We start from the raw sequence: 16487 nt of genomic DNA on the forward strand, positions 1-16487 counted from the left end.
TCCACTGAATTCGCTATTTCTAATTTTACATTTTCTTTTGATTTTTTTATTGCATCTAAAATTCGATCGAATCTCATTTTGTAGCACTTTGCGTACACAGAAAACACAATTATGGAAAACTCTCAGGTTAAATTAAATTATCCATTAAAATTCATTGATTATTTTTTAACTGATTTATTAAAAGAAACCGTACCATTAATTGGAAAATTATTCGCATTTGATTTATTAATTTCACTGGAGTGGGTTATTTTATAGTTTGTAAATTATAATAATAATAAAGAATGGTGAATATTAAAATAATAATAAAAATATGAGTATTAAACTAATATCGAACCTAATTTAGTAGGCTCGGAACAATCTTACGTCCAGCACGCAGCTGATTGCCCCACAAGCGATGTTACAAATACTTTAATTTTTGTAGTTTTTGTTTTAAGTCTTCTGTTTGTGAGAGGTTTATCAAATTCTTAAGAATTTTGTATTACGATAATATGCAAGGCAGTTTTTTTTTTTAAAAACTTTTCACTATTTAATTCGACACTTTTACTATATAATTAGAAACAAATTTTAATCATAGGAAATATTTCACTTCCTTAATCTGTATATTTCACTATATTTCAATATCTTAGTAAATAGCTGAATAAGTTTTTATTTAGGTTAGATTTATCTTTAACGTTTTATTATAAAAAGTTTCTTTATTCCTCCATATTTATTGAGAAAGATCTATTAGCAAACACTTAAAATAGAAAAAAAATCAATAAAAATATTATTTGTTTATTGTTTGTCTATGGCTTCAAGATTCTTAAGACTCGACGCCTTGGAATACCAGATTCAGATTCAATCTGGCGGCTCTAAACTGTAGGGTTTGCAACCGTCATGGCAATTACACCAATATTTGTTTCTTCAGCATTCTCATTGTTGTAATTTTTTTATCTTCGCTTGGTAAAAAGTTCGCCATTAATAATATTTTCCTATTTTAAAAAGACGTAACTTTGGGTCATAACTCAACCTTTTTATTCAAATTTTAATGACGCCACTGGATTCTAAAGGAAAAAGTGCCTTTAAGATGTAAAAGTTATATTTTCTTAACTTTTCAAACAACGACGTTATTCACATAAGTTTAAAAGTCGAAAAAATCTATATTTTGCTTAAAACTCGAAAACAAAAAATGTGCGCCAGTTTTTGTTGACGCCCATAAAACTTGTGCTCAAAAAAAAAAAGAACGAGAGAATACTATCCATTTTTCTATCTCGTATAGTTACGGAGATGCCCTATTAAACATCGAATTTGGCCCACTCTGTGCATACATTTGATAGAAACGCAATCGCAATGTCGTTACATTAACACCTTGGGCCAGAAAAAAATGTGTGGGAACGAACTAAGAATATTACGAATTTTCGATTCTAGGTATTTTTCTTTGAATGAACGCAACAAACTCAAAACGAAAATTTTGATTTTAATGTATGTGATTGATTATTCGTAGTTGGGGGAAACCACATACAAAAAAACTCCGGCCTTGCGGTGAAAAATATGGTGATATTGAAAATATCAAAAATTATAAACATTTTCTAATTACAATGAAGAAATATAACACAGTAAATAAGCCGGAAAATACCATTAAATGTGGAAAAGCTCCGATTTCAAAATTTTTTTTGTACGTGCTTCTTAGAAGGAACATTCAGCCGCACTAACCTCGGCATTACTATGAAAACTGAGAAAATTAGGGTAGTTTTCCCACCCCCAAAGCCAGGGCCGGATTTAAATTTCTGCCGCCCTGGGGCACTGAAGAAAATGCCGCCCTATGACTGAAATTTTATTTTAATAGTTTTGATATCTTATTTTTTAAGAATTAGAATAACTAATTAATTGCAGAAAAAAGAACCTGACGAGCTGACTATCTGGTTGCAGATAAAGATTTTAACGCAATTCTTTTTTCAGTATGAAACTGTAAGACTTCCCAGCGATGCGTCGATGCAGTAAAAAAGTTGTATAAAGTTTGTACTGTATGAAAGAATAAAGCAGCTTCTGGGGCGCATTCTACTGCATTCCAACTAAATTCATAGAATGAGCAGCACAAGGAGCATGTTCTGCAAGATATAATTTCATGAATTCTTGCCTGAAAGCCCGAATAAATCCCTGATACATTATTCGCGTTATCATATGACTGACTTTGACAATCTGAGAGATCAAGATCAATAAACTCAAGAACAGATAATACAGCAACTAGCAAATCTTCAGCTTTATGTCCAGAGTTCTCAATAAACATGAGAAAAAAAAATTTTTTTAATTCTTCAAAAAAAAACTATATTTTACAATTCCAGAAAAAAAAAAATCAAATTTTATTTTTTCAAACAATGTTTATTTAAAAGAATTAGTTAATTATATATTTATAGAAAATGTTTTCTCACTTTACAAATTTTGCCGCCCTAGAAAATTTGCCGCCCTGGGCGCTAGCCCCGACTGACCCTAGTGTAAATCCAGCACTGCCCAAAGCACTCCAAGTAGTAACAGTGAAAAAATTCTTTTAATCAAAATTTCACCTCGAAAATCAGCTGCCGAGGGTTTTTGAGATCGCTAATCATGAATTCAAGATGAAAGCAACTGAATACGGTTGCAACCGCTTTAAATCTAACCCTAGAGGTGTTAATGATAAAAAAAGTTTAGAAAAGTGTTTATTTCACCTCAGAAATTGTCTCGGTGGTTTTTGGAGTCGCTGATCATGAATTTGAGGTCAAATAGCAACTGAAGAAGGCTCCATCCCTATTAAAACCACCCCTAGAAATGACAAAAGGGAGACGATTTCCGAGGTGAAATTATAGATGATGAAAAAATTTTTTTTCCACTGTTACTACTTGGAGTGCTTTGGAGATGGGAAAACTACCCTAATTTTCTCAGTTTTTATAGTAATGCCGAGGTAAGCGCGGCTAAATGTCCATGAACGTCTAAGGATCACGGACAAAAAAATTTTTGAAATCGGAGCTGTTCCACCATTTTTTCAAATTTTCCGTCTTATTGAGTGTGCTAATACTCTCTGTAAATTCAGTATATTTCATTATTGAAATTTTATGAATTTGTAAATTCTTCACACTTGTATTCACATTCATTGATGGCCAACTGAAGATTGGTGTTGTTGAGGATCTGGTGATGTTGAAGAACTCAATCGAAGTATTCAGAAATCAGAAGAAACATCAAATCAATGTGATGACACATGATGTATGTTGAAACCAGTTGGGCAGAACCACTGAATGATATCATGTTATGGAGTCCCTTATGAAAAAAAGAAACTGTTAATAAGTCTGAATAACAGTTCTTAAAGTTTTACTTTCTCTAAAAAACTCTGAAAAAGTCTTACAATCTCTGAATAATTTTTAATAAGACCTAATAAGTCGGGATAATTCCAAGATTTCGGACTCTGCCAGAAGAGTTATTCAGAGTTAATTAAACTTACTAAAAGAGTTAGTAAGACTTTTTCATATTTATTAATTATTTCTTCAAATTTATTACCTTAATTGATGTATTAGATTCTTACGATTGTTTTAATATTATAAAGGGAGCTACTCGTATTTATGGAGCCTCGGCTACAGGTATTGATTATACAATAATAAACAAAAGGTTAAAATATCGAAGTTCCGAAATTCTGGACACATTACTATCAGACCATACAGGTCAAATTATTACGCTTGACAAAATCAATGAGGAGAAAAATAGTTTGATACATATTAAAAAACGTAATTTCTGTCAGATGAATTTCGAATTCATGAAACACTTGGCAGATACATCAAATTGGACTGCTGCTGTATTAGATGATGTGAATTCTCAAGTTGACTGTTTTTTAGATAACTTTAAGCATTGTTTTAATGTCAGTTTTCCGGTTACTTATCAAAAAATTAATACTCAAAAATTGAAGTCTTGGGTAACTGAACAAATTATTGAAGAGGGTCAAGTATTGAGGGATTTATTTAAAATCCGCAATTCGAGCAGTGAACTCATGTCATCATATGTAAAATTGAAAAAAGCACATAAATTTAACATCGATCAGGCTAAAAAGTGTGCATTGTTTAAAGATATAAATTTGAGTGTTTGTAATCAAAAAGACATTTGGGATGGAATAAATAAATTATTATTTAATAAGGGCAATAAGACTAATAATAAAACTGTGCTAATCCAGAATAACAAGGTGGTGGAAAATTTGGCGAATATTCTAGAAACATTTCGGGATTATTTCTTGAACTCAGTTCAACAGAAGCTCCTCGAACATTTTGGCCCTACCTTGTCAACACGGTGTACAGCTGTAACTTTATACTGTCATAAATCCATATTTCTCTCTCCTACATATGAAAGTGAAATTTATAACATTCTAATGAATCTGCCTAATAAGAAATCCACAGGTGCTGATGAAGTTCCTGCGCAAGTTCTAAAGAACAATGCTCTAACATTCGCTCACACATTACTACCAATAGTCAATCTAATATTAGAAAAAGGGGTTTTCCCAGAAAAACTCAAAATTGCAAGAGTAAAACCTATATATAAAAAAAATGAGCGTACTGACGTGTGTAACTATAGGCCAATATCTTTACTATCGGTCTTTTCAAAAGTAGTCGAAAAAGTAATTTCAACTAGATTTTATAGTTTTCTTGAAGCGAATAGCCTATTAAATAGCACCCAACATGGCTTTAGAGCCAATTACTCTACCACTAGTGCCACATTTGAATTCTATGAGCATATATCGAGGGCGTTAGATAATGGTCAACAGGTTCTTGGTTTATTCTTTGACTTAAGCGCGGCTTTTGATACCGTCAATCATAAATTCCTTTTAGAGAAATTATACAATATGGGAATACGAGGGGTGAGTAATGATTTGATAAAATCGTACTTATCAAACAGAACTTTTTTTGTGGAAATTGACGGACAAAACTCGAGTTTTGGAAAGATTGAAACAGGTGTCCCACAGGGAAGTACGCTCGGACCTTTACTTTTTATATGTTTCGTGAACGATTTGCAGCAGCATTTAAATATTGGCAAGTTAATAATGTACGCCGACGATGTTACAGTGCTTATATCAGCGGGCAGCCTTGATGATGCCAAGAGCCTAGCGCATGAGGTACTCAATAAATTTCAAACTTGGTGTTACAATAATCAACTTATTGTTAATCTGGACAAAACAACTCTTGTGGATTTCAAGTTAAGAAGGCCCTATAATGTGAACTTGGAAATATGTAGTGCTTGTGGATTATTAAAACCAAGTGAATCAACAAAATTTTTAGGTGTTAACATAGACTGTTATTTAAAATTTACATATCAAGTCAATGAAATCTGCAAAAAATTGAATAAATTTTTATTTCAAATCAAAACTCTAAGAATGTACGTAGAACACAAACAGCTGCTCATGTTTTATTATGCACACGTATTTTCTGCCATTAAATACGGTATATTAATATGGGGAAGAAGCGTAGAATCAAATAGGGTACTTGTTGCACAAAAAAAGATATTAAGAATCATATTCAATATTGGCTCAAAAGAATCATGTAAAAGTATATTTCAAAATAATGATTTATTAACGACTCATGGAATATATGCATATGAATTGATTAAATATATGAAAGAAAAACAATACTTCTGTACATCAAGAGCAAGAACAGAATATGATACACGAAAAAGTACATTATTTGATTTTGCGCATAGAACATCCTTCTTTGAAAAAACTCCCGTTTATACAGGTCATAAACTTTTCCAGAACTTACCTGAAGATATTAGAAACGAAAACAAATTTAATAAATTTAAGATGAAATTGAGAAAATATTTAATTGAAATTGCACCGTACGACTTATCAATATTGCTGTAGTTAAGTTAATGTAAACTGACGATTTGTATACCTGTAATTGGTCCTAAACAAATAAAATTATTATTATTATTATTAATCATTTGAACTACAATTATATTTATATTTGAAAATATTCCAGTTATCGTCGGCATTATAAATTCGCACTGTGAAACTTAAATATCCAGTAACAAATTATTTTGCAGACGGGAATGTAATCCGAAAAAATTTTTAATAAATATAAAAAATTCCAAATAACTCTTTTCAAGCTGCACAAATTTTCAACAGAAAGTTTTAGTAAATCAGAAAAACTCTTAATAATTCTTTTTACAGTCGCATAAATTTTTATAAAAAATTTTTGTAAAGTATTAAAAAGTCATACTAATTCATTTTATAGCCTCAAAAATGTTCCATTGAAAGTTTTAATAAGTCAGAAAACTCTTAATATTCTTTTTACAGCCGCAAAAAAAAAAATATAAGAAACTTTTTTTAAGTATTAAAAACTATGAAAAAGTCTGACTAACTCTTTTAGTAAGTTTAGTAACTCTGAATAACTCTTCTGGCAGAGTCCGAAATCTTGGAATTATCCCGACTTATTACGTCTTGTTAAAAATTATTCAGAGATTGTAAGACTTTTTTAGAGTTTTTAAGAGAAAGTAAAACTTTAAGAACTGTTATTCAGACTTATTAACAGTTTTTTTTTCCATAAGGGGTATAATGAACTCACTAAACCTAGGCAAAAAAAGGAAGGATTCAGTTCATCATTTGAATTAAATTTAACGATCGATTTGAATCATCTTTTAAAGATAATGAAATTGAATTGATTTTTGGTAAAAAATTATGCAAAAAGTTTTCATTTTCTTCGTTACGACGAATATCGATTGTATATTCGTCTATAAAGTTCAAATAATGAAAATTTCAATTGAATAAATCATTAAATTAATAGCATTAGATAAATAATTTAAATTGGTCTGAATGTAAAATTTCGATTCGAATCAAAAAAATGTTATTTTTTTATTCGAAAGACCATCGCTAGTAATTTTTGAAAACATTGATTAAACCTTTGTTCAGTATCAGTAATTTTTCTTGATGCGAACGATAAAGGTTTCTATACGTACTATTAATTCTTTGTTGTAAAGTGACATTTAGTCCTGTAGGTGCGGAGTTTGTGAGTAAATAAGTTTCAGCATTCGAAAGTGGATGCATTAATTTTGGCACATTGACTGTTTCCGAGAATAATTAATCTTCCCCAAACAATTTTGAAGTGATTTAGGAGTTTTCGGAATTTAGAAATTTGAAATTGATTCAAAGATAGAAGGAGACAGAGAAATTCCTTCATAATCGATTTCATAATTCTAAAAATATATTTTTGAAACGCTAAAAATGTATTTCAATGAGTTTAATTGAATTTTTGCTTCGTTGTCAACCTCGAATACAGCTTTTAAATTTTTTTGATGTGAGTATCAGTTTCACTAAAAATCAGTGTCACATGATATAAACACAAAATCAAAATTTTTAAAAAATTCTACCATAAGTTTAAAATTTGACTGTGGAAAATTTTTTTTTAATTAGGAAATTTAAAAGTTCCAAAACTGGTATTTATAGCAGTTTTTTCGATATTATTTTTAAAGATAGGTATATGGTAATAAGAGTTCTGCAATTTCAATTTTGAAAATACTTTCTTACCATGCAATTTGCACCATGCAATCGTTTAAATTATTTGAACATGATTGCCTACAAATTTCCAAATCCAAGAGGTTCAAGAAATAATTGAAAAAAAAGATAAGAAAACTGCTAAAAGCTAAAAACGAAACAAAAATCAAAAGGGGCACTTTTTAAAAGTTTTAATCCGCAATAATGGAGTTCAAACAATAAGCTTTGCTCAGGTAATATTTGTTTACAAAGCAAAGTTGTATCTATCGAATATACATACACTCGAAAGAAACACAATCGCAATGTCATTGTCGAAACTATTTGCGTAAATCTAAATCATAATTATAGTATATTTTGTCTCTTTAGTCTATTTACGCTTTAATTACTAAGGCTTAGACTCTAAGCGATTGGTCACGTTTGGGTGCCGTTTAAGGCGATTCAAATAACTGTCATTGAAACGCGCAATTTCTTCACGCTCTTTGGGCTCTTCGAGACTACGGTGAATTCCGCCATTACGTACATATCACGGAGATTCACTAACTGCTTATGACATTTTTGAATGAAACCGTTGAAGAATTTCGATGTTGTTGTTGGTAGCAGTTTTCCATAGTTGGATCCCATAAGTACACACAAGTTTCATAATTTTTTTTTACACACAAGCACTTTATTGCCTAATAATAACTTTGATATCTGGCCTAACAATCAGTAAAAAAAATTTAAATTCAATTCTTTTCTCTTTGACCAGATGTGATTGCTTCAAGATAGCCTTCTATCTAAGTGAATTTCCAAATATTTCACTTCATTTGTCTGTGGAAAACTGACATTGTTCATTTTTACAGCTGGGTAAGTTTGTCTTCTCGAAGTAAATGTTACTTGAACGGATTTTTGTTCATTTACTTGAATACACCGCTTCTGTAACCAGTTTTGTACTTTTTTTATACTATGTTGTAGCCTTTGAGAAGCTAAATAATTGGCTCCACATCTATGGATAATATAGGAGTATCACCTGCAACAGTAGCTGTGCTATTTTTCCATAAACTGGTAAGTTTGAGATATAAATCAAGTAGGGAGTTGGGCCCAGGAACCCTACGGTACACCAGATTGAATAGAAAACAAGTCAGATAACTCCTCTTCAACCTTGACCAGAAAAAGTCGTTATTCTAAATATGATTTCTAAAATCAGTGATGTATACTAGAGATCTGTTGCTTTAATATTGATCTGTTGGCGTCAAGAAATGAATCTGTATAACAACATTTTTTTCTTTAAAGCTGTTGGTAAAGCAACTTGGGGGTCTGGTGTGATCTGCGACTCCTTAAGTATAATCTTTAATTTAAGAGTTTAGCTAGTATTGGTTATAAACTGATAAGTAAATATAATTTGATTCCCTTGATTGGCTCCTCTTTTTGGAATTAGAATTATTTGTGATATTTTAGAAAGACATGGAAAATAGCCCACTCTCAAAATCGCTTTAAAAATATTGCGAATTATGATAATCCCACTTTTTGGCTTATTTAAAATTCTAGTTGTTATGAGATCGAAACCTGGTGATTTTTTCGGGTTTAATGTTTTAAGGTAGTACCTACACGAAAGTGATATTCCAAGAATTTCTCAAAACTCAGAATATAAAATATTTAATTCATAATACACTTGCTGTTAAAATTAGAAGATGATTTACCATGCCATACATGAGATATTAGCAATTAAAAGTGACGCAATTTGTACGTGTACATGGGAGAAGTGTATAAAAATACACAAATTTACAAATATTATATTTATTTACCAATGAATGACGTCCACCATCTCTATGAAAAACTAATATAATGTAGAATACTATATTTAGAAAATATATAAATAAAAATAAAAATTATTTACCATATAGTTTCGATAAAAAACTTAAATAAATAACTCGTTTTAGCGATGATTTTTGTGGAAAAGATATGAAGACTAATGTTAAAGGCATATGTCATAGTGTGTGTGTTTATATGTATACTAGAAACAGTAGTGAGGAACTACAGTCTTGTGAAAATAATATATGGTATATGTATAATAGTCATAGCACAGTTAATGCACTGAATGATAGTATTAGTCCAAAACTTTTTGACTGGACGGTCGCGGAGGAACTACCTTAATTACCACTCTTATTTTTTTAAAAGAAAAAGCCTCGATTGATGGGGTAATTGTAAAACAGCGCTCAAGAATTGTTCAATTTTTTGGTCTAGTGAATTGGAAAAAGTTTCTTTCAACTCTTAAGCAAAAAAATCAGCCCCTTTTTTATTGCACCTTGCCCACAAATGATCTTTGATCCTAGGGGGTGGAAGATGTTGTTGCGATTGATTGCAACGTTTTGTAGCTTTCCAAAATGAGTAATATGTCTCTTTTATGGGGCATAGGTTTTCTAGATAGCCTTGAATGTAATTTTTTTCGTTAAATTTTTCTATCACACGTTTTAAGTTTTGTGCAGTTCTGCTGAAGGTATTTTTGTCACTTGAAAATTTTGTTTACCGCCAGATTTTTAATCTACGCTTTTCTGAGTTTAGATGCTAGCGTTTTGTGAGAAGAAACGATTTTTTCATAGTTACAAGATTTTATTCTTAATTGCAAATGAAGCGGGGTTCTTCAACTGTTGGCTTTTAGTTATTTTGATTATCTTTTTTGACTGCTTGGGCATCAGAGAAGTTTTCCCGGGTGAAATTCGGTGTAGTTGCCCGGGAAATTGTGATGGGTGTGTTAATCTGGCATTTTCTTAACGCAGGCTATCTGTTTTTTACAATTTTTTGTTGACCTGACAACCTGTATAACAACATTTTTTTCTGTTTTTCTGACCTGACAACCTTTGAAGTAGCCGGGTGGTAATCATCACCGCATTAACAAAGTTAACCGGTTTATTTGAGGTTTTCTTGGGACATTCGCTGGTGGGACGGTTACCAGAAAACTTTAGACATCCTTCCATAGCGGTTTTAGTTGTGGCCAAATCGCTGGTTCCTCCGACATTGGGTGTATTTAGTTCGGTCTCGTTTTGGGATTTTTTTTAGGTCGACAAAAAATATTTTCAGTGGTTCTTTCGTTTGGCTATGTTTCAACAACGTACCCAAGTGCCTAAAAATTACCAATAATGGTTTCGGCTACTGTGGTCATGTGAACATTTCTTTCCGGAATACGAAAAGGTCATAAAACTCAAAATCTTCTATTCATGGGCATTTTTTTAATCGGAAAAACGCTGCCATCTCGGCCATAGGAGCTAAAAAAACTATTTTTTCCCTCCTGCCAAGTTAAATTTTTTCTTAAATGATTCTAATATGCTTTCTAACAGTATTTAAATCTGTATATAAATGTAACGGTGAGAGGTATTTAGGTATTTTGCATCAATTTTGAAATAATGAACAGTTCTCGTAACATCGCGGTTTACAAGTTTTTCCATATCTGTTTATGCAGTTCTCTAAATCTGTTGATACATTTTGGATAAAAATTTACTTTAAAATTAAAATAAAAAAATTAATGCATCTTCAAATTTTCCACATTTGTTTATTAGGTTGTAAAAAAAGGCGACCTCTCAGAGGTGTACCTAATCCCCTTTTTTGGGGTGTAGTTGGGGGTATTAATAAGTGCTTCACAAATTACAAAAAACTGCCAATTTTAAAATGAAATTTTGTTGCTCATGTATACCATCTTGTAAACAGTTAGACATCAAAAGTTTAAATGTAAAAGTTATTCCTTCGTAAATATCATTGTTTACCCGTGAGGGTGCAACTTAAGAAAAAACTTTGGTGTCCATTTTCTCCAAAACTATAAAATAGAAGTGTGTTGTGTTGATTTTTTCTAGTAGTTTTGTGAAACATTCTAGAAAAACAAAAAAATTCCATAAATACTTGCGAAAATTTTTGAGAGTATTTTCTAGAAATTTTTGCTCATTCGATCAAATGAAAATAAACCATCTTGTAAACCGTTAGAGATAGAACAAAAGTTTAAATATAAAAGTTATTTCTTATACAAAACTTTTGTTTCAAACATTTTTTTCCTAAACATCCCTTTTTATACGTGAGGGCGTCTTCAAAATACTTTCAAAAATTTCTTTTTGTTTTTTCTAGAAAACCACTAGTTGAAATTAACCTGAAAAAGATCAACACACTTTTTTTTAATAGTTGTGGAGAAAATGGACATCAAAGTTTTTTCCTAAGCTGCTCCCTCGCGGGTAAACAGTGATATTTACGAAATAATGATTCAAATAAAAGTTGTTAATTTTTTATAAAGAATAATTTTTACATTACAACTTTTGCTCTATCTCAAACGTTTTACAAGATTGGAAGTTTTTCATTTGATTGAGTGAGCAAAAAAATTCCATTTTGAAAGGCGTATATCTCTGTCAAGTTTGAAGCTAAAAAGTCGAAAAAAAAAACGAAAATGTGCACAAATACTTCGGCTAAAACTTTTAATTGAATTTTTTTTATTTGATATATAGTTCTTCTGTAATTTCTAAAAAAACTGATTAAAATCCCAACTACCCCGCAAAAAAGGTATTTAGGTACGCCCCTGAGATGTCGACTATTTTTTACGAAATGCTTACACCCTAATAAACAACTGTGGAAAATTTGATATATTAATTTTTTTCTTCTAGATATTTAGTTCAATTGTACTATTATTAGTATTTAATTAAGATATAACTGTAGTTTGATTAAATATTATTAATAAAATATAATGGCTGGGATTTTGGGAAATATTTTTAATAAAATAAATAATGGATGCAGCAAGCTGTGCATAAACATAAAGCCCATTATAAATGTTTAGCTGTAGAGTGTAGAGGAAAAAGAAATAAATAAGCCAAATTGGGAAAAGATATTGGATATGGCGGTTGAGATTTAGTTGTGCATTGTAAAATTATTTTCTAATAAAAAACAAACCGAATTTTCCAGTATTTTATATTTTTTAAATTGAATAAAACTACAATAACATTTTTCATTAACTCGCGTGTATAATAATAAGATTAACATTTGTCTTCGGCATTAACAAAAACACAATGTATATATAATTTCGAGATTCAATTTGTGGAAATCCATTTTATAGAAATAAAATGAGCTATTATTTATCATATTTTATTATTTATTAAATTAGCTAAATGTCTACTTCAATCAAATATACATATGTGAGCTGAGTACCTGAGTACACTGTTTCTTTCACTGGAAACTATAATTTTAAGACGTAAACTTGTAGTTGCTACAACCAATGATAGTCTAGTTTAGGTATATTAAGTCTGTGAAATCTGACATGACGTTTTTATGCCTCGAAACTAGTTGTCATCACTGTAATGTCAATAATTTTATAAAAATTAAAAAGTATAATTTGCGTACAAATAGTATCAATAATAATATTATTAATGGATAAATTTTTATTTATTGACATAAATACTAACATGTCAAATGTTGACGGAGACATAAAAATTGAAAAATATCAAAACCGAGGTAACAATTCAAGATGAACATAGTAATGAAAATCTACCAATTAAGAAGAAAATGTTAAACATGAACAAATGCATTCAGAGTATATTGTTATATTACTCTTTTGGTATGGTCCAGGGAAGATGCTGCCACCACCTGATTGTTTATTGTGAAGGATTAATCAGGAAAATCCTTGTAGGATAATAACCAACACTTTTGATTTCTCTTAAAACGAATATTTAATTTCACTAATAATACTGTTGTATTTGATTATAAATATTTTGTTGATTTCAATTTAGCTTGATCATCAAGGTTAAATATTTACTGCATTCTTTTACGATGTTACTTCAAGTTGTATAATCACTGCATAGATGTTGTTTAAGTTTGTATAATCACTGTATGATTCTAATCAATTTCCAATGTCTTAAATACAAAATTTGTAGGTCAAAATATTAAATATTTTGACGTAAAAATTAAAATATTAAATGTTAATTTTGCTGACAAGTAAATATAATTAGAACCATTCTGCTAATATAAATTAGACCTCAATTCAATTATTACGATATTACAATATTTAAAATTAGGTTGTTAATAAAATGATTACTTAATAATGATATGAATGATTTAGTGTGATAGAACCACGTTTTTAAGGATAACGCTGTCCAGGGCCTAACAATATAATTAAAGATGAAATATTTGAAGAATCTTACTCATGTGAACAAGATACCAATATAAATTTACATCTAATCGACGCCGAAAATATTCAATGTGAATCATTTCACTCAGCAACATTCGAAGAAGAACAAATTCATTCATATTCGTGTAATTTATGTGCGAAAACATTCACAAACAAAGATATTGTAATAGTATAGATGGAACCAAACATATTGTAATAGTATAGATGGAACCAAAGATATTGTAATAGTATAGATGGCACATAGGCAACGAGTATACGTTTCCGTGTAGCCGACCAAAGACGATGAATATTGCCACTGTATTCAATTTCAATCGACCACTGACCAGTGAACATCTCAAGTAAATTTACATATTTCGTGTTTAAAATTGTAATTTTTTGTTATAAAATGGTTTCGTGCAGTGTGAAATCTTGTAATATTTAGGGTGTAAACTCGAAAAATAAGTAATTTACAAAAAGTAAGTACAAAAATATTTTTACCATTTTTTTATCCGCCATATTCGTTAATATATAATATACTGTCATTATTTGTCAGTTTACCAGGTACGGATTATCGAACTTTTTTTAAAATTTTGTTTTATTATTTTCATGTTTATTTCTTAAAATTTTTATAACTGACAACTTTGATATAAGATTTATTATAAGAAAATAAAAGAATATTTTACGGGATAGAGAATCAAGTTATTTTTTTGGCTTTTTGGTTGTTTTGGAAAATGTTAAAGTTTTTCATTTCATAATAATATATTTATATTTGTCGAAACTATGTCATGAAAAATCTGTTTAACTTGTATGTTAAATATAAAATACACAAATCCTTCCAAAAAATTATTAATATATTAATACGAATTCACAATAAATTTAAAAAATGTTAACTAGAGACAGTTTAATCGTTATCGTTTTCATATAGCATAAGTAATATGATAATTGTAAATTTTATCATGGGCATAACAATTTAAATAATGTGATAGTATCTAATAAATACATTTTTTTTTTGTAGATTTCCACGTGATCTTCGGAAAAAAAGGGTGTGGGTTGCAAAAACTATGAACGCCGATAGTTGGATACCAACAAAAAGTAGTGTGATTTGTTCACTACACTTTGAAGAAAAATATTTTTACTTATCTACAAAATGTTGCCGTTTGCTCAACGCTCATGCATTAAATAAAATAATTATTTTTCAAGAAAAATAAAAATATTTAAAAAAATGTATAAATTTTATTATTTTTTAAAAGATATCCCTTAAATTCTTCAATTATTCCTTAACAGTTCACTCACAAAATTTATATTTTTAATTGAACTAAATAATTTAATCTAAAATTACTCTGAGTACTTCGCTGTACAAAATAATACGTCATGCTTTCCTTACCATAGATTCTTACTTCGTTTTCTACCGCACCAAAGCGCATAAGACGGCTTCATTGGTTTCTTAACATTTTAATACTGTATAGCATCTGTATAGTTCATCTCTACTATTATTTTATCTATGGATGGAACATAGGCAACAAGTATATGTTTCCGTGAAGACGACAAAAGATGATGAATAGTGTCACTGAATATTAGTATACAATCGACCACTGACCAGTGAACATCTCAAGTGAATTTACATATTTCGTGTTTCAAATTGTAATTTTTTTGTTATAAAATGGTTTCGTGCAGTGTGAAATCTTGTAATAATAAGGGTGTAAACTCGAAAAATAAAATTGATGGTGTAATTTGCCATAAGTAAGTACAAAAATATTTTTACCATTTTTTGATCCGCCATATTTGTTAATATATAAAACACTGTCATTATGTGTCAATTTACCAGGTACGGATTATCGAACTTTTTTTAAAATTATGTTTTATTATTTTCATGTTTATATCTTAAAATTTTTATTACTGATGACTTTGAAATAAGATTTATTATAAGAAAATTAAGTTATTTTTTACGGGATAGAGAATCAAAGTAATTTTTTGGCTTTTGGGTTGTTTTGTAAAATGTAAAAGTTTTTCATTTCATAATAATATTTGTCGGAATTATGTCATGAAAAATCTGTTAAACTTGTATGTTAAATATAAAATGCAAAAATCCTTCCAAAAAATAATTAATATATTCACACGAATTCACAGTAAATTTAAAAAATGTTCACTAGAGACAGTTTAATCGTTATATAATGGGCATAACATTTTAAATAATGTGATAGTATCTAATAAATAATATATTTTTTTGTAGATTTCCACGTGATCTTCGGGTAAAACGTGTATGGGTTGCAAAAACTATGAACGCCGATAGTTGGATACCAACAAAAAATAGTGTGATTTGTTCACTACACTTGGAAGAAACATATTTATATTTATCTACAAAAGGTCGTCGCTTGCTCAACGCTCATTCATTAAATAAAATAATTATTTTTCAAGGAAAATAAAAATATATAAAAAAATTGTATAAATTTTATTATTTTTTAAAAGATATCCCTTAAATTCTTCAATTATTCCTTAACAGTTCACTCACAAAATTTATATTTTTAATTGTACTAAATAATTTAATCTAAAATTACTATGAGTACTTTCCTGTAAAAAATAATACGTCATGCTTTCCCTACCATACGTTCGTTCTTACTTCGTTTCCTACCCACCATACCACATAAAACGGCTGCATTGGTTTCTTAACATTTTAATACTATATAGTCCATCTCTACTATTATTTTATCTATGTTCACAAAACACCCGAATTTTACTAAGCATCAAAGGATTCACGCTGGAGATAGATTTTCATATTCATATTCATGATTTTCATATTCATGGATGGTGAATGATTATTTAAATAAATTGTATATTTAATTAAATATTTAAAATAATTTTTATTCTAATTTCCACTACATATAATAAATATAAATAGCATAAATAAATAAGATG

General features: G+C 29.5%; 1 protein-coding gene and 1 long non-coding RNA gene across 2 annotated transcripts; both read left to right on the forward strand.

Annotated features, from left to right (window-relative positions):
- Window positions 1-12764: 12764 nt before the first annotated feature.
- LOC123302114 lies at window positions 12765-14738 on the forward strand. The gene is made up of 3 exons (XR_006535488.1): window positions 12765-12922; window positions 13550-14050; window positions 14590-14738. It is a non-coding gene; the product is annotated as an uncharacterized LOC123302114 (long non-coding RNA).
- A 356-nt stretch (window positions 14739-15094) lies between these two features.
- Window positions 15095-16051, forward strand: LOC123302831 (THAP domain-containing protein 6-like). Its single transcript, XM_044885921.1, has 3 exons — window positions 15095-15314; window positions 15805-15938; window positions 16041-16051. The coding sequence occupies exons 1-3, from the start codon at window positions 15235-15237 to the stop codon at window positions 16049-16051; spliced, it is 225 nt and encodes a 74-aa protein (XP_044741856.1). The 5' UTR covers window positions 15095-15234.
- Window positions 16052-16487: the final 436 nt, after the last annotated feature.

This window comes from Chrysoperla carnea, chromosome X, assembly GCF_905475395.1.
Source record: "Chrysoperla carnea chromosome X, inChrCarn1.1, whole genome shotgun sequence".
Classification (NCBI taxonomy): Eukaryota; Metazoa; Arthropoda; class Insecta; order Neuroptera; family Chrysopidae; genus Chrysoperla; species Chrysoperla carnea.